Source organism: Oncorhynchus mykiss, chromosome 3, assembly GCF_013265735.2.
Source record: "Oncorhynchus mykiss isolate Arlee chromosome 3, USDA_OmykA_1.1, whole genome shotgun sequence".
NCBI lineage: Eukaryota > Metazoa > Chordata > Actinopteri > Salmoniformes > Salmonidae > Oncorhynchus > Oncorhynchus mykiss.
In genome coordinates, this window is record NC_048567.1 from 34804119 (window position 1) to 34831237 (window position 27119).

Sequence of the window (27119 nt, forward strand, 5' to 3'; positions counted from 1 at the left end):
GGGAGCCGACAGAGAGTATAGTCTACCCCGGGGGGGGGTGGTTCCCGGAAGGAGATCAATACTACAATCATACGACCGGTGTGGAGGAAGAGAGGTGGCCCTGGACCGACTGAACACCGTGCGCAGATCGTGATATTCCTCCGGCACCCCTGTCAAATCACCAGGCTCCTCCTGTGAAGAAGAGACAGAGGAAACAGGAGGGATAGCAGACATTAAACATTTCACATGACAAGAGACGTTCCAGGAGAGGATAGAATTACTAGACCAATTAATGGAAGGATTATGACAAACTAGCCAGGGATGGCCCAAAACAACAGGTGTAAAAGGTGAACGAAAAATTAAAAAAGAAATGGTTTCACTATGATTACCAGAAACAGTGAGGGTTAAAGGTAGCGTCTCACGCTGAATCCTGGGGAGAGGACTACCATCCAGGGCGAACAAGGCCGTGGGCTCCTTTAACTGTCTGAGAGGAATGTCATGTTCCCGAGCCCAGGTCTCGTCCATAAAACAGCCCTCCGCCCCAGAGTCTATTAAGGCACTGCAGGAAGCTGACGAACCGGTCCAGCGTAGATGGACCGACAAGGTAGTGCAGGATCTTGAAGGAGAGACAGGAGTAGTAGCGCTCACCAGTAGCCCTCCGCTTACTGACGAGCTCTGGCCTTTTACTGGACATGAAGTGACAAAATGACCAGCGGAACCGCAATAGAGACAGAGGCGGTTGGTGATTCTCCGTTCCCTCTCCTCAGTCGAGATGCGGATACCTCCCAGCTGCATGGACTCAGCACCCGAGCCGGCAGAGGAAGATGGTAGTGATGCGGAGAGGGAGGCGACGGAGAGCGCGAGCTCCTTTCCACGAGCTCGGTGACGAAGATCAACCCGTCGCTCAATGCGAATAGCGAGTTCAATCAAGGAATCCACGCTGGAAGGAACCTCCCGGGAGAGAATCTCATCCTTTACCTCTGCGCGGAAACCCTCCAGAAGACGAGCGAGCAAGGCCGGCTCGTTCCAGCCACTGGAGACAGCAAGAGTGCGAAACTCAATAGAGTAGTCTGTTATGGATCAATTGCCTTGACATAGGGAAGACAGGGCCCTGGAAGCCTCCTCCCCAAAAACAGATCGATCAAAAACCCGTATCATCTCCTCCTTAAAGTCTTGATACTGGTTAGTACACTCAGCCCTTGCCTCCCAGATTGCCGTGCCCCACTCACGAGCCCGTCCAATAAGGAGAGATATGACGTAGGCGACACGAGCAGTGCTCCTGGAGTAAGTGTTGGGCTGGAGAGAAAACACAATATCACACTGGGTGAGGAACGAGCGGCATTCAGTGGGCTCCCCAGAGTAACACGGCGGGTTATTGATTCTGGGCTCCGGAGATTCGAAAGCCCTGGAAGTGGCCGGTGGATCGAGGCGGAGATGGTGAACCTGTTCTGTGAGGTTGGAGACTTGGGTGGCCAGGGTCTCAACGGCATGTCGAGCAGCAGACACTTCCTGCTCGTGTCTGCCTAGCATCGCTCCCTGGATCCCGACGGCTGAGTGGAGAGGATCCGAAGTCGCTGGGTCCATTCTTGGTCGGATTCTTCTGTTATGGTGAGTGAATGAGGACCCAAAAGCGAACTAACTTAAACAGAGCTTCTTTAATAACCAAACATAGGTAGGCTCAGATAGACCGGCAGATTCCGACAGGACAGGACAAGGTTACAGCAAACATGACGATAGTCTGGCTCAGGCATGAAACACAAACAAGAATCCGACAAGGACAGGAACAGAAACAGAGAGAGATATAGGGACCTAATCAGAGGGAAAAAAGGGAACAGGTGGGGAACGGGGTGAATGGGTAGTTAGAGGAGACAAGGGACAGCTGGGGGAAAGCGGGGGAGAAAAGGTAACCTAACACGACCAGCAGAGGGAGACAGGGTGAAGGGAAAGGACAGAGACAAGACAACATGACAGTACATGACACACAGAGATAAAGTTAAATAAAGGTTTAATAAAACATATGTATATACTCGGCGGTGTCAGAGGAAGGCCCACATTTTTCTTTACTATGCTCTCCGCTACTGCACGGCAAGAGGTACCAAGTCCTAGGTCCAAAAGGCTCCTTAACAGCTTCTACCCCCAAGCCATGAGGGCTAATCAAATGGCCATGCAGACTTTATTATTAGACTTTATTATCTTTATTATCTATGCTTAGCCACTTTACCCCTACCTACATGTACAAATTACCTTGACTAACCTGTACCCCTGCACATCGACTCGGTACTGGTACCCCCTGTATATGGCCACGTTATTGTTATTTTATTGTGTTACTTTTTTCCCCCTTTTTTTCCCTTTAGTTTATTAATAAATATTTTCTTAACACTATTTTCGTAACTGCGTTGTTGGTTAATAAGGGCTTGTAAGTAAGCATTTCACGGTAAGGTCTACCTGTTGTATTCGGTACGAGTGACAAATAAAATGTGATTTGATTTGAAGGTACTTTTGTGCCTAACCAAAAAAAGGGGTTAAATATGTGTAACACAACAAAATGTTCAAAAACTCAAGGGGTATGAATACTTTCTGAAGGCACTGTAGCTTTCTTCTCGTGTTCTTCTTATTTCCATTTTGTATTTATTTTGTATTTTTGTCCTAACATATGTTATATTTAGGAAGACGTTGTTATTGCTTACCGAATTGTTGGGTTTAGAGGTAGCAAGAAAAAGGATTTGACTGTACTTGTGCACATTATAATTTGAAACTTGAACTACCCTATGCTTTAGCTAACCGAGATCAGCAATCAGCTGATGATTGCATCATCACTCACACTCCATTCCTCAAAGTCGCTCTCACCTATAGCTTATACACTTCTCATTAACACACAGTAACCTCTCCCTCTGTTTCTCTCTGTTTCTCTCTCTCTCTCTCACACACACACACACGCACGCACGCACGCACACACACACGCACGCACGCACGCACACACGCACACACGCACACACACACACACCATCTGAGTGGGGTAGAGTGTGAGACTGGTGACGTAGTGTGGATCTGGTGGTGTGGACAGTTTCCACCGCCTGTAGCAGGAGACCAAGAATACCTGATCAGAGGCACATCGTCTTAGTCCCAGTGACAGCGTGTGAACTGAATGCAGCACAGTGGGACTCTTAAAGCTACAGTACACCGTGACATGCATTCAGGGGAGGGAGTGCTTAGCCTGTGATAATCTACTTTAAAAAATCCGTTATGAAAAGCCCAAAAAGTAAAAAGATATTTACAAAATTGTCATCCTTTTTTGTTATCTAATATCTTTTTCTAAATTATTCTGATGGTTTCTACGCTCAAAATACAAAACATTTGCTGAAACTGCATCATCGGGAAAAGCGCCAAGGTATGCATACCTTCCTCCCCAATGTCCATTCATCCATTTAAATCATTGACGCGCACGGCCGTTCCTGACTCCAATGACTGTTAATGGACAGGGTCAACATAAGCCTCACTGCTTTGCCTAGCTGACATTTGTTTTATTGAGTGAATTCCATGTTTTGCATTTTGCCTAAACATGTTGTGTGGGTATTGCCTGGGGTAAATTGTGCAAATTTGGGCGTGTCTGCATAATTTGGCATCCCTTAAACTGAACTAACTTGAAGCTAGCTAGCTAGCTAGCAAAAACAACCTGACAGTATCGCATACTGCACCTCAAACTATTTTCCAAGTTGGAATAATGTAATGCGCCTTTTGGAACTTTAGAGGGTATGAAGAGTGTAACGCAAAATATAATGAAAATTAAGACCAGAGAGAGGCAATTATTCGGATTAAATGTGTCCATATATTGGTATTTTAGTGCCACATACCAGTTGTAACTGTGGATGCTACATCGGTCTATGGCTGAGCTGAGTTGAACAGTGTGTCATTTTGGCAGGTGACATGAAATATGTCCCCATCAGAGGCTATCGAATGTTTCTTGGCTACATTGGTGTTTACATTGGTTGTTGCCGCTATCGGATGTATGGTGACCTCGGCCTTCATCAAGGTTTATTTTTGAGTAAATCTGGCTTTCATAATAGCCAGTGCTTACCCAGCCACCAACCTCACTGCACGTCACTGGCACGCAGGCACAGCTCCGCTGCCCTTCCTTTTCCATTCCTTTCAATAGTCCTCACTAGAGTCATTCAAAATTCTGAAGTGAATTTAGAAGCTATACAACCTCTTCTCTATTAATTCAACACAAACTTTTTGAGCAGGTTACTGGTGTTGCGCTATAGAAGGTACACTTTTATTCCACCTTATTTCTTCATGTCGTCCTGCATGTGTGCTTTGAATAGCAAATTCCCAGTGGTATTTCCATAATTAGATTGCCAAAACCTTTCAAAATAGTTCTGTGCACACAGGTCAGTCTGACAGGCTTGGTCATTTGGGTTCCTCCCCCACCCTATTTCAGGAGGACCCCATGGGATGTACACACACACACAAGCATACAAGCACGCACGGGCACAAACACACACATGCACAAACACGCATGCACGCACATGCACACACACATGCACCCACCCACACACACGCACAAACAAACAGCCATACAAGCACAACATGCATGCATGCACAAATGCATGCAAGCATGCGCACACAAACATTTAACAAAAATTAAGTCAGAGGTAGAGGTTTAATGCTAGCAACAGCAGCTTATAGCTGCTAAAGCATCACTTTAAAGTCTAGCGCAACACTAGCCCTTAAAGTTAACACAGGGTCAAAGTTGGTCCGATATTTTTCATTCCTCTCTAATCACAAATAAAATAATTTAAAACATTCTTCGGAGCATTTAGTCCAACAATGTTTTGGGGGAAGATGATCTGTTCTGTCTCAAAATCTGACATTTAGAAGTGTTTCAGCCTTGTTTTATGGCATTCATCTTGGTTATTCTGTGTTAGGCGTTACTATAATTTGTAACTGTGATCTGGATGTCAGTCAAACAGCTGGATTGGCACTGCATTGTGTTTATGATCTCTGCCTCATAAGGGCAGCAATTCAAGTCAATGTTACTGGGACTCTACAACGCAATAACACGCTCCCGTAATCACCTGTCCATTCAACAACCGGAGCAAGGTTCACTAGACCCTGAATAATTTGAGCTATGTCAAGTGAACCTGAATAACTTTCGTGAAAAGACAACAAACCAATCCAGAGTGTTGTGTTTAAAATAATGAAACACATCATAAAATAATAAAACACATCATATAAAATGATTGTATATCAGTGGTAAACAGCTAGCTATGAAAACCAACCTGTGGCTGAATCCATATAAAAAGACCCAACACATTACATTCAAACCTTGGGACAGAGAGATTGAAAAAAAGCTTATATCTCAAGGCCAACATATTGTTAAACAGCCATCACTAGCACAGAGAGGCGGCTGCTTACCCACAGACTTGATATCATTGGCCGCTTTAATAAATGGAACACTAGTCACTTTAAGAATGTTTACATATCTCATATTACTTATCTTGTACTGTATACTGTATCCTTATCTATCTATACTGTACTATCTATTGCAACTTAGTCGCTCTGTCACTGCTCATCCATATATTTTATATTTATATATTCTCATCCCATTCCTTTACTAGATTGTGTGTATTAGGTTTTGTTGTGGAATTTGTTAAATATTAGGTTTTGTTGTGGAATTGTTAGATGTTACCTGTTAGATACTGCTGCACAGTCGGATCTAGAAGCATAAGCATTTCACTACACTCACAATAACATCTGCTAACCATGTGCATTTGACCCAATAAAATTTGATTTGATTTGAAACCTGTATCGATTGATAACACTACTGCTGATCAGTCAAACGGAACTGAACAGTCACAGAAATGTGATCAAATACTCACTCATGGCCTTATCGATAATCTGCATAGCTGACTGGACAGGACCTTTATTAAACATGCTCCTACACTGTATTATGTAATTCCTCCACATTCGTTTCAGTGAAGTCCTGTCACGACTTCCGCCGAAGTAGGCTCCCCTGCCTGTTCGGGCGGTGCTCGGCGGTCGTCGTCAGTTTGTCTGTTTGTTTTGTCTTATCGATTCACCTGCGTTTCCAGTGGTGTTGGGAATTCCCTGGCTAGCTCAGCACAACCCGGTGATTTCCTGGTGACAGGGGGCTCTTAAGGGGTGGTCAGAGGAGTCTTCAGGCAGGTGTATAGGAGTTGCCATTGGTGCGACTACGGTGGAGAGTCCAGACCATGTGTTCACCGTGCGCATTCCCTCTGAATATGCCGATTTGGCTATTGCCTTCAGTAAAAGGAAGGCAACCCAATTACCACCCCATCGTCGAGGGGACTGCGCGATAGACCTCCTGGAGAATGCTGCACTTTCTAGGAGTCACGTGTACCCATTGTCCCAGGAGGAGACCGTAGCTATGGAGACATATGTTGCTGAATCGCTGGGACAGGGGTACATTCGGCCCTCCGCATCACCCGTCTCCTCAAGCTTCTTTTTTGTGAAGAAGAAGGAGGGATGTCTGTGTCCGTGCATTGATTATCGAGGTCTAAATTCTATCACAGTGGGGTTTAGTTACCCACTACCTCTCATCGCTACGGCGGTGGAATCATTTCACGGGGCACGCTTCTTCACAAAACTGGACCTGAGGAGTGCGTATAATCTGGTGTGGATCCGGGGAGGAGATGAGTGGAAAACCACATTTAGTACTACATCTGGCCATTATGAGTACCACGTCATGCCATATGGGTTGAAAAATGCTCCAGCCGTCTTCCAATCCTTCGTAGATGAGAATCTCCAAGACTTGCTCGGGCAGGGAGTGGTAGTGTACATCGATGACATCTTGATCTATTCTGCCACACGAGCGGCGCACGTGTCTCTGGTGCGTAAGGTACTTGGGCGACTGCTGGAGCATGACCTGTATTGCAAGGCGGAGAAATGTGTGTTCTTCAAACAGGCCGTTTCCTTCCTGGGTTATCGTATTTCCACCTCCGGGGTGGTGATGTAGTGTGACCGCGTTGCAGCCATGCGTAATTGGCCGACTCCAACCACGGTGAAAGAGGTGCAGTGTTTTTTAGGGTTTGCCAATTACTACCGGAGGTCGGGGTTTTGGTCAGGTGGCTGCTCCCTTTACTTCACTGCTGAAGGGAGGACCGGTGCGCTTGCGTTGGTCAGCAGAGGCGGGCAGAGCTTTCAGTCGTCTGAAGGAGCTGTTCACCAATGCGCCCGTGTTGGCGCATCCGGACCCTTCTTTAGCGTTCATAGTGGAGGTGGACGCGTCCGAGGCGGGGGTCGGGGCCGTGCTGTCCCAGCGCTCGGGCGTGCCACCAAAGCTCCGCCCTTGTGCCTTCTTTTCGAGGAAGCTCGGTTCGGCGGATCGGAACTATGATGTGGGGGACCTGGAGTTGTTAGCTGTAGTCAAGGCTCTGAAGGTGTGGAGACATTGGCTTGAGGGGGCTTGAGATACCCTTTTCTCATCTGGAATGACCATCGTAATCTCGAGTATATCCGGGCAGCAAGGAGACTAAATCCGCGTCAAGCTAGATGGGTCATGTTTTTTACCCGGTTTCGTTTCACCATCTCGTACCGGCCAGGCTCCCAAAACACCAAAACCGACGCGCTGCCCGCCTCTATGGTACCGAGGAGCGGTCCGTTGAGCCAACTCCCATCATTCCACCTTCATGTCTCGTGGCACTGGTAGTATGGGAGGTGGACGCGGAGATAGAGAGGGCTTCACGGTTAGAGCCGGCCACCCCAAATTCTCCAGCGGGTGCTCAGTACGTGCCGAGGCGGGTCCGGGATAAGCTAATCCGTTGGGCTCATACTTTCCCCTCCTCGGGTCGTCCTGGCATCGAGAGGACAGTGCGGAGTCTTAGAGAGAGATACTGGTGGCCCACGTTGGCTAAGGATGTGAGATTTATGTCTCCTCCTGCTCAGTGTGCGCTCAGAGCAAGGCTCCTCGACACTTGCCTAGAGGGAAGTTACAGCCCCTCCCGTTCCACAACGGCCGTGGACACACTTATCGGTGGACTTTCTTACCGACCTTCCCCGTCCCAGGGAAGTACTACGATCCTGGTCGTTGTGGATCGGTTTTCTAAGTCCTGCCGTCTCATCCCATTGCCCGGTCTCCCTACGGCCCTGCAGGCTGCGGAAGCCTTGTTTACCCATGTCTTCCGACACTATGGGGTGCCTGAGGACATCGTTTCTGATCGGGGCCCCCAATTCACGTCCAGAGTTTGGAGGGCGTTTATGGAGAGACTGGGGGTCTCGATCAGCTTGACCTCAGGTTTTCACCCCGAGAGTAATGGGCAGGTGGAGCGCGTAAACCAGGATGTGGGCAGGTTTCTGCGATCATATTGCCGGGACCGGCCTGGTGAGTGGGTGAGGTATGTTCCTTGGGCTGAGCTCGCTCAGAACTCCCTCCGCCACTCCTCAACGAACATGTCCCCTTTTGAGTGTGTGTTGGGTTACCAGCTGGTCCTAGACCCATGGCATCAGAGCCAGACCGAGGCTCCTGCGGTAGAGGCAGGCCACCGATCCCTTTTTCATTTGTCTGTTTGTTTTGTCTTATTAGTTTCACCTGTGTTCTGTTGTATGTGCTTAATGAACTTCCTTATTTAAAGTACGTAAAGGGGTACAGTCCGCGCCCTGTGTTGTTGGGCTTGTCTAATTTTGTGTGCGTTATTAAAGAGCACTTTTTTTCCCAGTGGAACTCTCTGCGCCTGATTCCTTCCTCACCCACCTAGTCCCGCCTGACAAGTCCATTTCACTGGAAATGAAACTTCCTTCATGTAGGCCTCATGGTGCAATACTAGTTTGAGGGAGGAACTTGTAAAACAATAGATGAAACCACACTTTTTATGGAATCAAGTTGAAACTTCCTTTTAAGTATACAAAGGGAAAATGGGCCTGAACCTGTTGGTTATTCGAACTGTATTCAATTACAGGCCTCATTGGGCATTTCCTGGAGTGGTTGGGTCAGCGTTTCCATGTTGTTCCGTGACTAAGCAATTTCTTAGTGCTAGGGTGCTGTTTACCTTAAACGTGATTAATGACCTACAGTACAAGAGGAAGAAGGAAGAGATGGAGGGATGAGGCTGAAGAAGATAAGGATGCAAAATAAAATCCAAGATAATAGGCTCCCTCCTTCCTCCTTCCCTCTCTGGGGTTTATTTTAAGAGAGAGCCACTGCTAATCTTTTCTTAGTGGAGGTAGAATGCATGAAATGACATAACCACATAGACATGGGGTACTTTTGGATTATAATTAGAGAGGTTCAGTATAAAAATCACAACCCGCTCCTGACAGAAAAAACTCTACTATTTCAGAGATTCTATTTGTGAACAATTTAGGTAAATTATTTGAAATATGGCACAAGGTCAATGCTTGGTTCTGACATTTTTAGGGCGTTTATTTTCTCCTCCTCTTTTGTTCATCGTAAGTTATTGTGTTGAGGTGTTGACCACTTAACCAAGGGCTATAGTGCTATAGCGCGATTGTAATGTAAAGGCAATGTTTGCCAAAAACCGCATTCATGGTAAACGCTGCATATGTCGGCTCAATCGGAAATGATCTTTCCCTTCAATCCTGCTATAGCACGGAACTTCTGCGATACTTATCGAATCGAATTGAAAGTGAGTCTACCGCTTTTTTTTATGTACATCTGCCATTGTACAAGTATGGATAGATCAAAACCTTTTGCGGCTTCTTTTTTTTCAAATGTTTATTTTACGGTTTAAGCACCAGTTGGACCTACTTTTGATCATGCAAAGGACCATGAGACCTATGGTTCCATTTGGGGCATTGTGGAAAAAATTTAAACTTCCTGCAACTGTATTGCACTTTGTACTGCACTTTGTACTGCACATTGTGTTGCATCAGTGCTTAATGTAATGTAATTTCTGAAACTTTTTGCATGTAGGCCTACATACAGCTAACTGCCAAAATAATGGAAACACTTTAGTACAGTAAACGAGGGATACAACATATATTGAAAGCAGGTGCTTTCACACAGGTGTGGTTTCTGAGTTAATTAAGCAGTTAGCATCCCATTATGCTTAGGGTCATGCTGGGCAGGCCACTATTTCGGCCATTATTTTGGATATCATGGCTATGCCCTCACAGGATGACAATGGTCATTGAATGGTTTGATGAGCATGAAAACGATGTAAACCATATGCCATTGGCCGGCTCAGTCACCAGGTCTTAACTCAATTGAATACTTATGGGAGATTCTGGAGTGGCGCCTGAGACAGCGTTTTCCACCACCTTCAACCAAACACCAAATGACAGAATTTTGCGTGGAAGAATGGTGTTGCATCCCTCCAATAGAGTTTCAGACAATTGTAGAATCTATGCCAGGGTGCATTGAAGCTGTTCTGGCTTGTGGGGGCCCAATGCCATATTAAGACACTTTACTTGGGGCGGCAAGTAGTCTAGTGATTAGAGCATTGGACTAGAAACCGAAAGGTTGCAAGATTGAATCCCAGAGCTGACAATGTAAAAATCTGTCGTTCTGCCCACGAACAAGTTCCTAGGCCGTCATTGAAAATAAGAATTTGTTCTTAACTGACTTGCCTAGTTAAAGGTCAAATAAATTAAAATGTAGTTGTTTCCTTTATTTTGGCACTGCATGTATTTTATTGTAGTCTTGTACTTTTATGATGCCTAATCAATTGGCTTAGGAATGATTAATAAAGTAGGATTGTGTTGTATTGTTACTTAATCAAATTATTTTAGATTGATCAAAATGTCCGAGGTAATTTCAAAACAGTTAAAAAGAGGCTTCCAAAGAGAACTGCATTTTCTGTTTAATAAAAAACAATATATTTTCTAAATAAATATAGTTAATAGTTACACTAAAACAAAAAAATATGTTACTATTGTAAAACGGATAATTTTACAGCACCAATAAATATATTAATGTGAAAATATACTAAAAATGTGTCTGTACATGATACAACAAACAAAAAGAGCATTTCTGACATGGAAATACAAATAGAATGTTTCTTTTTTCATCAAAGGGCAGAGAGCATCATCTCCTAATGCTCCTGGTTCCCCACTAGGCCAAGTCCTGTTCTGGCTAAAGTGGGCTGGCCAGAGTCTCAGTCTCTCAGTGTGGAGCTTTCCCAAGCTGACCAAGGTCAGGGAGACGCCCTCAGTCCTCCTCACGACGTGTCTTCGGGCACTCAAGTGCAAAAACACATGTCCCGCCTAAAACTGCAATGTTGGCTGGGCATCTTTTCACAAAGATGTTTGTGGCAGGGGTTGTTTGTAACAAAGTCCAGACACATGCTTACCAGCCTCTCTAGCCCAACAAAACATACAGTATCTCATTTTCAGGAATGTTGAAGTTTATCTATCTGTTCTTTTTTTTAAAGAAATATGTCTACAGTTTTCCATGGCCAAACAGATTGGTGATAACATTCTAGTAAAATTAAAATTGAAGTAAAATCAATATCAACCATAACACTGAATATAAATATATAAATTAAATGCACAGAATTCTGAAAATATTCTAGCATTATAAATTAGATGTACTGTACTAGACAAAGGGATATTCGGTAAGTATATAGAGATCAATATTTTTTCTAAAACAGACTATTCTTTAATGTGTGTGTGCAATTATATCTTTGGAAAACAAATGAAGACATTAAACAAAGCAAATAGAGATTATTGATTTTGACAGTGGTGAGTTGAATACCACTGCTCCTAAGCGGAAGACGGAATCAAGTTCAGGATTGTCTCGTCTCCATACATACCTACGTTTAATATCCCTTTAGAATTATTCTCACATCGAGTCCTATCTGGTATTAGTAGATACAGCGGTGACAAAAACTTAACCCCACAGAGGAAGTAGTTCTGCTTTCTGACAGTTCTCTCAGACCTCTGTTCCCGTTGCACCTCTCAGTGAAGTTATGGTCACAATTTCTCTTAGTTTTTTTATATAGATATATTTAAGATACTCATATCCACAGCAGACCTACATCCAGTGAAGTGTTACATAAAATTACAAAAACTCTCAGTCCTATCCACGCGAAGGCCCAAACACCCTGGGAACTAAACATTTGTCCAATTCACACGCCAGACAGTGGCGCATTCGTTCACTTTATAATGTCTCATTTTTTTTTTATAGCAGCAATACACAATGTCATTGTCCTTTTAGAATATATATCTTAGAAATATACAACAGCATGTTGCTATCTCAGTCTCTCTCCATCGTTCGCTCTTTCTTCTTTCATTGTAATTTTCAGTCCATTCAGGGAATGCGTCCTCAGGTTTCAAAGTGCTGTGCCAAGAAAATATTCCTTCATTTCATTGTCCCCCTCTCCTCATCTCATCTCCTTGGTTTGTCACATCTGTGGATGACAAGACATGACAGACAGTAGGTTAGAAGGTGGGCAACAAATCATCCTCCCAGCAGGGGTGTAGCCTGGAGCCAATCACATCACCCCAAATGTGGAAAACTCCTGCAGCTCTCCCTCTTCCTCCCCTGACCAATTGGAATCATGTTGCTGGTCACCCCACTCATGTGTGGCTCTCTAAATCCAGCAAACCGTGTGGGGGGCCCCTAAGGTTCAAAGGTCATATAGTAGTGTCAAGGCAGGTCACCAACACAAGGCCTTGTGGGAGTGTGGAAGCAGTCAGCTCTCCATTGGGCCACTGACTGAATACAGCCATTATTTGCAACCAATGAAGATGGAGTTTTAATCACCGATTAGTAATTGAGTTTAGGGCTACGCCTCGTAGGAGTTATGAGTAGGACCATTAGAAACGAGCAGCATGGACACCAGCTCTACATTCACTCAATTAAGAGCCTGTTCGTTCACAGTTACGAACCAAGGGAAACACTTTCCCTTTGAGTGTTAGTGCCGTGCATGAGTTAGTTCTGGCTTGAGTCCTGTACTGTGCTGACTTATAAACATGTCTGTCTATTTGTGTGACCAAGACTGGTAGAAGTTTAAAAACAACAATGGATGCTAAAATTCCCCTCCTACGCAGGTGGTTATATATATATACATACATGTAGCGATGGGAAAGAGATAAGGAGACTATGTTGGGAGATAAGTAGGATGATAACTGTGGGTCTTATAATATATGGGCAATACTACAGACTGACCCAATATGGTGCGGACTGTCTCACACACATAAAACCCAACCGCCTACACATATCTTGATGTGTGTAGGGGGTTGGGTTTTGATGTGTGTAGGGGGTTGGGTTTTATATAGATTCCCTTTAAATGAATGCCATATATATATATATATATATAGCATTCATTTAAAGGGAATCTAAAGCGAGAAAGGGGCTGTTTTTTTGCGTATTGTCTAGTTTAAGTGTCTACCATGCAAAGGGAATATACTATACTAGCTAGATAAAATATACTATCTTTATAGAACACACAATAATAGAGTCACAGTTCTAACATCAAGGATGATGCTAAAAAGAGCATCAGAATATTACACAGGACAGACAATACAAACACACTTACAAGCAAACAGTCCTACACAATTCTCAAATCAAACAAAAACAGTCTATAAGAAACTGAGAAGCATGCATTTCTCATGCAGGAGAAAAGAAATCAGGCAAATGACAGAAGTATAAAGAAGGTGGAGGGATGTAGATGTGGGTGAGCGGAGTAGAGACCAAGTCACGTTGTTTATCATAATATTTCGTAAACAAACCTGCAAGTTCTTTCGTTTAACTCAAGTTGTCTGGACTTGCAGTCTAATTGTGTGAATTTGCAGGAACATTTACAGGTGAGAGGGTCCTGCACAAACAAGCGCTTTCTTCTCTCTGAGCAAGGCTCACAGTGGCTGCAAGGGAAGCAAAAAGGGAGAAAGAGAGAGAGGTCTAAGCTATAGAGCGTATCCAGCAGAAAAAGGGTGCAGACAGACTCTCATGCACCATCCAAAACCACAACCCATTGCCCCCCCCCCCCCCCCCCCCCCCCCCCTCCCCCTCCCCCCAACGCACCGACATTGGAAGAACATTTGAGCAACATCAGCTCAATACTTCTGTAGCCGCTGGGTGGTGTGAAGGTTGTTTGCGGTTGTGGCGCCTTGTGATCGGGTTTGAAAGAGAGCACGTGTAAAGACTTTTCTACACACATGGCCCTGATCATGCTTGCATACACTCACACACATTCACCCACTCTTTCATTCATCCTCTATAAATCGTATGACAAGCACATGTGTGACTGGGTCAATGAGAGCAACATTGAATGAGAAAATGTGCACCATATACACTAACTGCCACACACACACACACACACACACACAGACACACAAAACAGGTGCATGTGATAAGATAAAGGCCACAGCAGAAACACAGAACACATAGCATTTGCTTCCCAATCCACCCAATGACATGCTCACAAGGGAGCAGCCATCTTTAAAAACCCATCCCTCCCAAAATCTGCCGATATTTCCCACTACAATTACCCTACAGACGTGCTCACATGAGCGCCACGACTTAATGGTATGTTAGGATGACATTAGGATGACGGTTGGGCTGAGCAAGCGCAGGCTCAAGCACAATGTAAGGATTGTGAAATACAGATCAAAGACTAATCTAAATCGTATTCATTTCACTAGCCTAGTCAAAGTAGATGCCATCACTGGTGCTTAAAGATGCAGTATATTTTATGGAGGTGAACATTGTCAGATATGGGGCACACACCATAGACAAAACAAGGACAGAGACAGGGGAGCGCTGCGATGCACCAGACGAGGTGAAGCTACGCTTCGTCCCAGACGACGCAGTTGGCCGTATTTCTACTAGCTATGCGAGGTCAGATCACGTCTGGGTCACGTTCTAGACCGTCCCGTCTAAAAGCAGGAACAAAGCAACCTAAAGCAGCCCTTTTCGGTGTACCACTCAAGGCCACAATAACTCTTAACCAAACAAACTGAGCCAAGCCTGTCTACTTAAAGTAACCAAACCAATTGGCACTATATAGTGGTCGAGAACAGTGTTGGTCCATCCACCTATCAGCGAAAACAAAAAGGCAACAGAGAAACAGAGCAAACTCCTAGCAGCGTGTAGACTCAACATGGCATCGACTCTGCTGCCATGGATTAGTGAGGGGGTGGTAAAACAGCCATGCTTCATTCGGACATCATCATTACCTGACAGTTCTCACTCACGTCAACTTCACATTACTGCCCTCGCCATGGACTCAAGTGGTGCAAATGCCATACAAAAAAAGGTTCCTTTAAAAAAATGGAGCCTCCTCATGCCAAACGAAGAGGTTTGCATTTTACAAGATAAAAACAAGGTCCTCCAATATCAAACCAACCATCAAGAGAGATATAGTGCCCATGTGCGGACACGCCACAGAAGAGGCCTCAGACCTCATCGTGCCAGTGTCTCTCTCTTTCTTTCTCTTTCGGTCATTGCCCCTGGAAAATAAAGAACAGGGCAAAAGAGAAGAGACACCTAAAGTGGAAGTAGGGACACTCATACAGAGTTCAATCAATAGAGGTTAGGCCAAAGAGGAGACAATCAATCAAGTCAGGCATCTCCCTTCTAATCTCCTAATAAGCAGTGGGATCGATCCCTTTTTGAATGTGTGTCTCAATGTAAATGCGCGTGTCAATGTAAATGCATCCACTGTTGCCTGTGTAAATCAGTCTGTGCATATCAAGGGCTCTATTCTCGGCTGCCGTTAAGGCGGCACTAATGTGAAATGCACGTTAGTTTGCAATTTCGTCATGTAAAAAAATACCGCAGACATTTTCCGGCCCTAGCGCCAGGTTCGAGAATTTACCCGTCTTATATCAGCACGCTTGCACTCAGATGGAAGGGGTGAAAATATTTTAGGCGTGTCCTAAAAAACATGATCCAAAGTGCTAAATTCAGACAGCGCTGATAGGGATGTTTAAGACTAACCAAAAGCTGGTTTTAGTGGTAACACAGCTGGTTATGGCATGAATGTTGACAGCGGAAACTCAGCCTATACAGCCGTGACGCACAATGCCCATATGCGCATGGAACAATAGTAGCCTAAAGTGCTTTTGGTGCCTGAATACATTGTATATAGAAACATTAAAAAAACTTTGAATAATTGTTTTATTTGAATTTTGTATTTCTCATGGATCCCCATTATCTGCTGCTTTGGCAGCAGCTACTCTTCCTGGTGTCCAGCTAATTTAAGCCAGTTTATACAATTTTAAAAACATTACAATACCTTCACAGATTCCACAACACACTGCCCTCAGGCACCTACTCCCCCACTACCACATATCTACAGTACTAAATCAATGTGCATGTATTGGTATCGTGTGTGTGTGTGTATGCATGTGTCTGTGCCAATGTTGTGTTGCTTCACTGTCTCTGCTGTTCCATAAGGTGTTTTTCTATCAGTTTTTTAAATCTAGTTTTACTGCTGGCATGAGTTACTTGATGTGGAATAAAGTTCTATGCAGTCATGGCTCTATGTAAACTCAGCTAAAAAAAGAAATGTCCCCTTTTCAGGACTCTGTCTTTCAAAGATAATTCGTAAAAATCCAAATAACTTCACAGATCTTCATTGTAAAGGGTTTAAACACTGTTTCCCATGCTTGTTCAATGAACCATAAACAATTAATGAACATGCACCTGTGGAACGGTCGTGAAGACACTAACAGCTTAACAGACACACTAACAGACAGTAGGCAATTAAGGTCACAGTTATGACAACTTAGGACACTAGAGAGGCCTTTCTACTGACTCTGAAAAACCCCAAAGAAAGATGCCCAGGGTCCCTGCTCATCTGTGTGAACGTGCCTTAGGCAAGCTGCAAGGAGGCATGATGACTGCAGATGTGGCCAGGGCAATAACTTGCAATGTCTGTACTGTGAGACGCCTAAGACAGCGCAACAGGGAGACAGGACGGACAGCTGATCGTCCTCGCAGTGGCAGACCAAGTGTAACAACATCTGCACAGGATCGGTACATACGAACATCACACCTGCGGGACAGGTACAGGATGGCAACAACAACTGCATGAGTTACACCAGGAACGCACAATTCCTCCACCAGTGCTCAGACTGTCCACAATTGGCTGAGAGAGGCTGGACTGAGGGCTTGTAGGCCTGTTGTAAGGCAGGTCCTCACCAGACATCACAGGCAACAACGTTGCTGGACCAGACAGGATTGGCAAAAAGTGCTCTTCACTGACGAGTCGCGGTTGTGTCTCACCAGGGGTGATGGTCGGATTCGCGTTTATCATTGAAGGGAAGAGCGTTACACCGAGGCCTGTACTCTGGAGCGGGATCGATTTGGAGGCAATCTCCACACTGTGCGTTACAGGGAAAACATCCTCCTCCCTCATGTGGTACACTTCCTGCAGGCTCATCCTGACATGACCCTCCAGCATAACAATGCAACTAGCCATACTGCTCGTTCTGTGTGTGATTTTCTGCAAGACAGGAATGTCAGTGTTCTGCCATGGCCAGCGAAGAGCCCGGATCTAAATCCCATTGAGCACGTCTGGGACCTGTTGGATCGGAGGGTGAGGGCTAGGGCCATTCACCCCAGAAATGTCTGGGAACTTGCAGGTGCAAGTGGAAGAGTAGGGTAACATCTCACAGCAAGAACTGGCAAATCTGGTGCAGTCCATGAGGACTGCAGTACTTAATGCAGCTGGTGGCTTCACCAGATACTGACTGTACTTTTGATTTTGACCCCCCCCCCCCCCTTTGTTCAGGGACACATTATTCAATTTCTGTTAGTCACATGTCTGTGGAACTTGTTCAGTTTATGTCTCAGTTGTTGAATCTTGTTATGTTCATACAAATATTTACACATGCTAAGTTTATTTTCAGCAAACGCAGTTGACAGTGAGAGGACATTTCTTTTTTTGCTGAGTTTAGTACTGTGTATCTCCCGTAGTCTGTTCTGGACTTAGGGACTGTGAAGAGACCTCTTGTGACATGTCTTGTGGGGTATGCATGGGTGTCCAAGCTGTGTGCCAGTAGTTTAGGCAGACAGCTCGGTGCATTCAACATGTCAAGACCTCTCATAAATAAAAGTAGTGACGAAGTCAATCTATCCTCCACTTTGAGCCAGGAGAGAATGACATGCATATTATTATTATTATTAGCTATCTGTGTTCATCCAAGGGCAAGCCGTGCTGCCCTGTTCTGAGCCAATTGAAATATTCCTTAGTCCTTTTTTGTGGCACCTGACCACACGACTGAACAGTAGTCAAAGTGCGACAAAACTAGGGCCTGTAGGACCGACCTTGTTGATAGTGTTAAGGCAGAGCATCGCTTTATTATAGACAGACTTCTCCCCATCTTAGCTACTACTGCATCAATATGTTTTGACCATGACAGTTTACAATCTAGGGTTACTCCAAGCAGTTTAGTCATCTCAACTTGCTCAATTTCCACATAATTTATTACAAGATTTAGCTGAGGTTCAGGGTTTAGTGAGTGTTTTGTTCCAAATACAATGCATTTAGATTTAGAAATATTTATTCCTTGCCACTCACTCTGAAACTAACTGCAACTCTGTTGAGTGCAGTCATTTCAGTCACTGTAGTAGCTGACGTGTATAGTGTTGAGTCATCCGCATACATAGACTCAAAGTATAGCCTCCTCTCCTCTCAATGAAGGATTTTTTACCCAAGACTGTCGATACAGGGTTTGGCTCCTGAGAACGCTTGGAAATAAATCTTAAAATCACCAAAGCTTTATTCAAATATAACGTTTGAGAGGAGTAAAACAGTGGGCTGACATTCCCTTTTTACCTACAATAATATAATCTCCACCTGGCACAGCCAGAAGAGGACTGGCCACCCCTCATACCCTGGTTCCTCTCTAGGTTTCTTCCTAGGTTCTGGCCTTTCTAGGGAGTTTTTCCTAGCCACTGTACTTCTACGTCTGCATTGATTGCTGTTTGGGGTTTTAGGCTGGGTTTCTGTACAGCACTTTGAGATATCAGCTGATCTAAGAAGGACTTTATAAATAAATTGGATCTTAATGCATTAGAGGTAGGCCCACATTATTTTAGTCATGCGGTCCCATTTTGGATGTGTGTAAACCTCCCCTCCTCCATGATGTAAGCTACAAGTCATGTCAATCATGATACGAAAGATGAGAACCTCGTTGAGTACAGGTGAACCTCGCATTTAGAAGTTATCTGTAACAATTGCCTGTTTTCCGTTTCATTCATTAGGCCTACTATAACAAAGGCTGGTTCAACAGCAATGCGCTTCTTTTCATCATGTCAATTTGATGATATCATTACATGTTACAATTATTTATTGTTGTTTAAAAAAAAGAAAGAATGGTTGTAATAACAAGCAATCTACCTTATTAGAATGATCCACCTTCCTGGTTTTATTTGTTTTGTTTAGAATTTGATTAGAGCTATTCGTTCTCTTCGTAGGCCTTATCAATTAGTGAATTTAATATTGCTTATTGACAATGTTTGTCATGTCTGTGCTCAGCTATAATGCAATTTACAGTAGGCCTAGCCCCTATCCTATATGGGAATGCTATTTATGCCTTGCAATTACTTAGAACAATGTGGACTGCAAATGGGTTCAAGTTAACGTATTTAGCAAAGATAGGTCTTCAATTTGTTATTTAGTTTCTGTAAGCCATTTAAAAAAATATAACAGACACACTGGAATTGGCGTTTATTCCAAGTCAAAACATAAAATACTGTAAATACACAACTTGAAGCAACAACACATTTCGCCATGGAGCACGTTCTGATAGGCCAGTGAGGGGCCAAGCCTCGACACCCACAACTAGTTTACTCATCAACACCCAGCCCTTTCGCGCCAACACCATCAAGTGCGCAGATAATTGTAATAGTGAAAATTGCTAAAATATTTTTGACACACCCTTGAACCTACAGCGCTACCGCCTGCCCTTAGATTTACCATTAAGTTAGGTTTGTTAAGATAGAGCCCCGAGTGTTGGTCGAGGGTATTACGTACAGTATGCATTTGAGTGAAAGAGTGAGGGTGTGTCTGAGCTCATGAATGGGCAGTCTTTTCCCTGCACCCTACCCTGGCATGGCTGGGGTGAGCTGTCTGCCTACGTGCTGGGTGACAGGCAGAGATGTGTGTGTGGCACAACGCGAGGACAAGGCTCAGCTCAGTCCCATGACAAATGGATTTGATTTAGCCCTCTCAGGTAGCTAACATGATCCCATCTCTCCTCCTCTGATCCATGTGGCTTTAACCCTACGTGGTTCTTATCCAATAGAAACAAGGGACATCCTCTGACGTGCCAGCTGCAGCTGAGGTGGCTAAAGATATATACATACATACACACACACACACACACACACACACACACACACACACACACACACACACACACACACACACACACACACACACACACACACACACACACACACACACACACACACACACACACACACACACACACACACACACACACACACACACACACACACACACACACACACACTTGCATCAGTCGGTTTCCCTCCCTCCACACTGCCTGTAACTAACCACGTCCACTGCGTCTCCATCTCCAGGCTCATCCACTATTTACAACTCTAAAAATAAAAATGGTTTAACTGAATGACACCTGTTGCACTGTGGAAGTAGCCACGAGGGCCGACGGTCAAGCTTAAGCAACTGGAGCTAAGAAGAAGGCTGCTGGACGGCCCAGCCAGTCGCGGGTGGTCTGGCGCAAGCGAACTACCTCAACCCAACTGTTACAGCCGCACAGTAGAGCACTAAACCAACCGCCATAAAACGAACAGAGCCTGGCAGGAAGACAAACTGAAACAAACCCTGTTAAAAAAAAAATCCATTCTCTTATCAGCATCAGTAAAGATAGAGGAGAGAGGCTGTTTTTTCCCCATAAAGTGTGCTGCTAGTCCACTAACTCCCACAAGGCGGGAAGGGAACATGAAGAACTAGGCCTCTACCTCCACTCCATCGCTATGCAAAAAAGAGAGAGACAGGGCTATGTGGTGCGGTGTAGGAGCCTATGAGGTGCTGATAATCCCAATCATTAGTAGAGAAGGCACCCTAACACTTCCTCTCACCAGCCTTTAAAATGATTGACTCAATCCTATCAGCTGGAGTAGTGCAGCTGCTGACTTCTCAGTGCAGCAGGGGTAGAAGATACTGCAGCGTCACTGTTACTATTAGCATTAGCATTAGTGCTACCCCACATGGTTGCTGGTACCACAGTGTCCAGCTGGCTGCTTCTCATCTGCATGTACAGTGGCCAAAAAACATGAGGAATACTGAATACGTATTGGTTCGGGAGGATTGGGCCCCAGCCTTCTGTGTTAAGTTACAACGTCTGTGGTGAGAAAGGGATGATGATTGGTTGGGAAACTGGTCAATCAATATATTGAGATATTTTGGGGCTGGCAGATAGAGCTGTTTCGACCGTTTGAATATCAGATTGGGAGTCAAACGGAACACAGAAAGCTCCCCCCACAAATAACTCAATAACAACGCAAAACGTGTACTTACTTTTCTTTCTTTGCTTTAACTTCTGGCTTTGGTCTGAAATGAAGAGGAAAATAGAGAACAAAACATTTAGCTTTATATTTAGCTAGGCCCAGTGCAGTCAAAAACATGATTTCCTATGTTTTATATATATTTCCACACTATGGAGGTTAGAATAATACTGTAAAATAGTGAAAATTATGATGATGCCCTTTTAGTGGAGGAGCTGTTTGAAAAGACCGACTGAAATGTCAGCCTGTTTTGGTAGGATGGAGTTTTGGCCTAAATAATTAGTTAATAGACCAATAAGAAAGATATTTCCAAATCTCTCTGCCAATAACAGCAAGTTTTCAGTTTAACAGTTTAATTGAAAACAATCACAGTAAGGTACTTAATTGTTACCCAGAAATGATTTGATATTGAGATTAAAAACACCTGCATTGAACCTCCAACCAGTAAGCAAAATAACATTGAAGCCTGAAATCATTATAGGCCTGAGAAATATTCTTACCTGCATTCACACTTTCGATGTTCTGTGAAACTTAACAGAAAATGATGTTGCGATACTCTCTGTTTCACCTGTATTACCTGTAGAGAAACATAAGACATTAAACATTAAAATTCACGTTGAAAAAGGGTTTGTAGTCGCTTACTTGGGTCAATCCCCCCCGCCCAAACCAAATTCCTCTGCCACAACATTACTACCTCAGAGATTCTTAGCGAGTGATTGCTCTGTCCATTGACAAAGTGGTCACAGTCTGGCCAATAGCTAACCGGTCGGTGAAGACAGGGCGACACCATAGCCAGGCATGCGCTGGATCACATTCCTATAGCTTATTCCTTTCCACCTTAGGCTCATGCCAACAGTAAGTCCTGACTCCTGACCGTGGCCAAGAGAGACTTCAACCTCATAAAACAGGGGCGTAAACAGGGTGTGCAAGGGTAAACAAAATAGCTGACATGCCAGGCCCCTGCTGCTTCACTTTTTCCATGGGACAGAGAGAGACGCAAAGCGAGCAAGAGCGAGACAGAGAGAACCAGTGAGAAAAGGAATGGAAGAGAGAGAGGACACCGAGAGATATGGAAGAGAGAGGGGGTTATAAGTGAGATAACCCCCGCGAGAGTTGGAGCTTACCTCCATGGTAACGTTTTTTGTTTCCGTGGGGACACACTCGAGCGCCTCGTCGTTGCAGCATCCAGCGCAGCGCATGAGCACCACGCACGAGGGGATGTAGGTGTGCTCAATCTCATCTGGATACTCCTGGAAGACGTCCACCAGCATCTCCCGTGTCCGACACATGCTCTTGTTATACACGTCCATGAACGGGACCACTGCAGGAGGAAGAGCAGAGGGAGAACATCAGTCCTGCTTCCTTCTCATCCTCACTGTGCCGTAGATAACTGTCAGTAACAGTGAGATTCCTTGAGGAGAAGACGGTAACATCAGTGGCAACCCTACCACAAAACTGCTATGCTGTAGAGAACAGCACATCCATCCTCTCCACTTAGTAAAACTCTCCAATGCATTCTCTTTCATCCTCCTTTCCTCCCTCATTCCCCAGTTGTGTCCCTTTTTCTCCTTTATCCTAACTCTCCATGCCTCCTCTACTTCCTAGAATCCCCCATCTGCTCTGGTTCCGTTTGGCAGTGGAAAAGAGTACTTGTGTGCCTTTGTGGTCGTCAAAAGGTACAGGCATTCGTTTCCTGAGTGGTTCCCATTGCGAAAGCCAGTTTAGCAGATGAACAAAGCCACATATATATGGCTTCAGATGTAACAAAGCAGAGTATTGTGCTGACAAGGATCTTAATGTCCCCCACCAAAATAATGTCAAACCTGCTCATGTGCTCACAGCTGTCTAAAGCCCACAACACAACACACATGAAGGTAGGCCTTGAAATGCATACACAGGTACACCTTGTGTATGTATTTGATGTATATAAATGATTTCAATGTATTTTATATGTAAATGATGTCAATTAGCCTATCAAAAGCTTCTAAAGCCATGACATAATTTTCTGGAATTTCCCAAGCTGTTTGAAGGCACAGTCAACTTAGTGGATGTAAACTTCTGACCCACTGGAATTGTGATACAGTGAATTATGAAATAATCTGTCTGTAAACAATTGTTGGAAAAATGACTTGTGTCATGCACAAAGTAGATGTCCTAACTGACTTGCCAAAACTATAGTTTGTTAACTCGACATTTTTGGAGTGGTTGAAAAACTAGTTTTAATGACTCCAACCTAAGTGTATGTAAACTTTCGACTTCAACTGTACATACAACCCACAATTCATCAGATGCTGACTAACTCTACCCATCTCCATCCCAGAATAATCCCGCACGCTCCATCCTATGGACTGGTTTCCCAGCGACACCGTCCCCCTCCTGACCCCCAGGTCATCCGAGCAGCCCATGCCCTCAGGCTGTGCGGTGCCAGGGTTCACCTCCTCTCATGTGACCCCCGGCAGCCCACCCCTTAATCAGTCGGCCTGGTCAGTTCCCACCTAATGCTACAACAACATCCTGAGACACCACTGCCTGCCTGCCGTAGCTGGATCTGTTACTCCTTCTCAAACCTGCCTTGTCAGCAGATGCGGTGTCCATACCTCCCTTTATCCCTCCCAGCACCTGCTCTCAGAGGAGAAGCCCAGGCCCTGGCCAGGCCAGCCTGTAGGGGGAGAAAGGCTGTCACTCTGTCTCGCTGCCATAGACAGGAGTGTCTCCGTCTACAGCCCAAGGTCACCAGCCCAAAACTTCTCCCTGTGCTGTTCTGGCTCTGCGGAGCCCCACAGTCTCTCTCTGCACAGCTGCTGCTTCACAGTCTGTCTAGCAGAGTTCTAGTACCTAGGCAACATTTGTTTTAATGCGATTGTGTGTGTGTGTGTGTGCGTGTGTGTGTGTAATGAAGGTCAGAAGCCGCTAACAGGTGTCAGAGAAGAGGAAGGGAGTCACTGCCCTTGTGCTGTGAATAAAAAAACACAATTAAATTCACTGTGTTTTCTCTGCTGATGACCAGTCCCTGATGTATGACAGTGAGTAACCTTTCTGTGTCCACTATTGACCAACATGGCTAACCTTGAACACAGTGAACAAGTGAAACACACTCTGTCGCTGTCAATAAACAAACATAGCCATGTGTACAGCCTTGGACCGAGGCTGACATGCTTTGTCCAATATAAATGATACAATCTGACCATATGGTTTGCCATGTGACCAAATCACAAGAGGAGGAAGAAAAAGGCTAAATAAAAGACAAATTGAGCAGTGGCCTTGAATTCACGCAGTAATCTTGTCTGTTAACATGTACCAGACTATTTAGATCGGACACACTTTTATGGTAATTCCAAAGTAAAGCCTTTCACTCAGGGACTCACCACTAATATAGCACCATGGGGTCCTATACGATACCCATCTTCTCTCACTGATAGAGAGGGAGCATTGCTACAATGTAAAGATTTTGTTATGACAATAGCCATGTGCAATAGCCAATTTGTCAAAAACGTATTTTCATTGAAGGCCTAAACTTGAAAAGGTGAATATTCCGATTCAGAATATGTCCACTAGGTGGCTATTCACACAACAAATCCCCCAATAAGGGTAAAACACTTAGAAGAAACTTCTACAATATTGCACTTGTAATACATTTGTACATTCAGCACTTACCATCATTTTTACTCTTCTCCCCGTCCTTGGGTATGTGGGCTGTCTGTAAAAAAAACAAACAACAGGTAAGCCCATTAGAGGAAGCTTCACGTCTTAGCCTATGTCATACACATTTTTTCATATGGTAGGCTATGCATCACGTTGTAAAAAAGGCAATGCAGTTTTGCCTCCCTGAATTATGTATACATCATTTCCATAATGGAACTGCATGCACAATCATTTTTGGTATATCCGTAAGCCATTAGCTTATTATACAGCAAGACTCCAATACATTCCCTCTTTATTCTGACAGCTAGCCGACTTCATTGAATACTATCCCGTTTATGGGCAAGTGCAGAGGGACAATGGCATCACAGCAGTGCTTCAGTCACGTTATCACCGGACCGAGACTGTTGCAATAGCTCTTCAATATTGCGTGAGAAAGAAGACTATGTAATTGTATAGATGAAAGACTGAGTTGCCCATTGTTAGCGTTTACAGGTTGTACGGATTATCGTAAACATTTTAGCGAATATGTTTTTATTAACAAGGCCTAAGTTTAATATAAACGGGCTATTATTAGCCTTAAGTAGGGAGTGATATACACGTTGACACTTTATACCTTCTGCGACCCAGCGAGGCTATTCGGTTAGGGGCCAACAGGTTTGCACTATCCTTGTGCTCTCAATAGACAGGACGTCTGGACTTTGCTTTTCATTACAGTAGACTAGCCTACAAAACGAGAGCAAATACATTGCCAATATTGGAATCAACCCACTGGACACACACACACATCAGTTCCACCTCTATTACACGTTGGTTCAATGGAAACAACGTTGGTTCAACCAGTGTGGCGCCAGTGGGAATAGTGACATTATGTTGTCGTGATTTTATTCAATAGGAATCCAATTGAATTAAATCACGACAATAGTGATTTTGGATTATGTTAGTATAATGAGGCAACTCATTTCACTTTTACGTCACTCAAAATTCCGATTTTGCCTAGTTTACTATTTTGTTGACATTAATTTCGGGTGCATTGTGCATTTTCAAAAGTTATAATAATAATAATAATAATAATAGCGTAATTATAATAGAAAATACAGCGTTAATTGGATAGGCCTATGACACTTTTTCCCAAAAGGACCAAAATGTATGTCAAACCATTCAAAGGTGACATAAAATCTCTCATTAGGCCTATGATTTACAGAAAGTGAATACATTGTAAGTGGCCTACACACCTAGCAGCAAGGGACGTGGTTGTGCGATAAGGGCGATCACCTCATTAATGAAACATGAACAGCATTGTATTCATAATTCAAACGCATCTGATCCCCCTCCGATTTAAATATAATTCTCACCTTAACTGCATAAAAATGAAGCTGAAGCAGCGCTGCAAATAATAATTGTACAAAACTGCCAATGTTCATGATTGTAATTCCGAGGGTGAGTGGTACAGTTGTACTAAAATTTCAGCTGTCGTTTGGATCAGACACAATAAAGAAAAAACACACAAAAAAAATGCAGCAATTTCTTGATAACTTGGTTATAGTAAAATCAAATCCATCCAAACATAGCAGATGTGCCACCTGAGAGGAATCCTTTTTCTTTTTTTTGTATTGCCACCGCCTCTAAGGAATCTCAGAGAATAGCCCCAAAGAATGGTAACATCCAAAACGCGTCGGTCATCCGGAGACTTCCAAGATTTCTATTCTACATCCACATTAGAAACCCCATAATGGACTGAACATCTCCGTCCTATTATCTGCTCACCAGGATGAAAACTTTCACCAACTTCTGAAAGCAACTTAACGCAATGCCTCCACTGTGTGAAAGCGGCGGCTGAGTTATAACGACATTGATCACAGCAGTGAGTGTGAGCGGTTGCCTATGCAAAGTGATCCGTTAGCAATCCTCCTTGAAACGCACTGAAACGGTCTCCCTTTTCTTTGTCTTGCTCTTTTAAATGTATTTTACTATGACTTTGGGTTTGGACGTCCAGGCGCAGAATAGGGAGATCTTGTCATACACGTCCGTTTCTCGCTCGGGTAGCGCGTTTACTGTT

At 44.2% G+C, this 27119-nt stretch overlaps 1 protein-coding gene across 3 annotated transcripts; it reads right to left on the reverse strand.

Moving 5' to 3' along the window:
- Positions 1 to 10760: 10760 nt before the first annotated feature.
- vegf (vascular endothelial growth factor precursor) lies at positions 10761 to 27110 on the reverse strand. 3 transcript variants are annotated; one of them, XM_021581441.2, is made up of 7 exons: positions 26828 to 27110; positions 25076 to 25118; positions 22546 to 22742; positions 21922 to 21998; positions 21435 to 21467; positions 13651 to 13782; positions 10761 to 12326 (listed from the first exon to the last, which is right to left on the reverse strand). In XM_021581441.2, the coding sequence occupies exons 3-7, from the start codon at positions 22729 to 22731 to the stop codon at positions 12305 to 12307; spliced, it is 450 nt and encodes a 149-aa protein (XP_021437116.1). In that variant the 5' UTR covers positions 22732 to 22742; positions 25076 to 25118; positions 26828 to 27110; the 3' UTR covers positions 10761 to 12304. The 3 variants fall into 3 exon arrangements, with proteins under 3 accessions (XP_021437116.1, XP_021437118.1, NP_001117889.1); NM_001124417.1 differs by lacking the exon at positions 26828 to 27110 and adding an exon at positions 26416 to 26484 and having other exon boundaries at positions 12305 to 12326; XM_021581443.2 differs by lacking the exon at positions 13651 to 13782 and having other exon boundaries at positions 26416 to 27110.
- Positions 27111 to 27119: the final 9 nt, after the last annotated feature.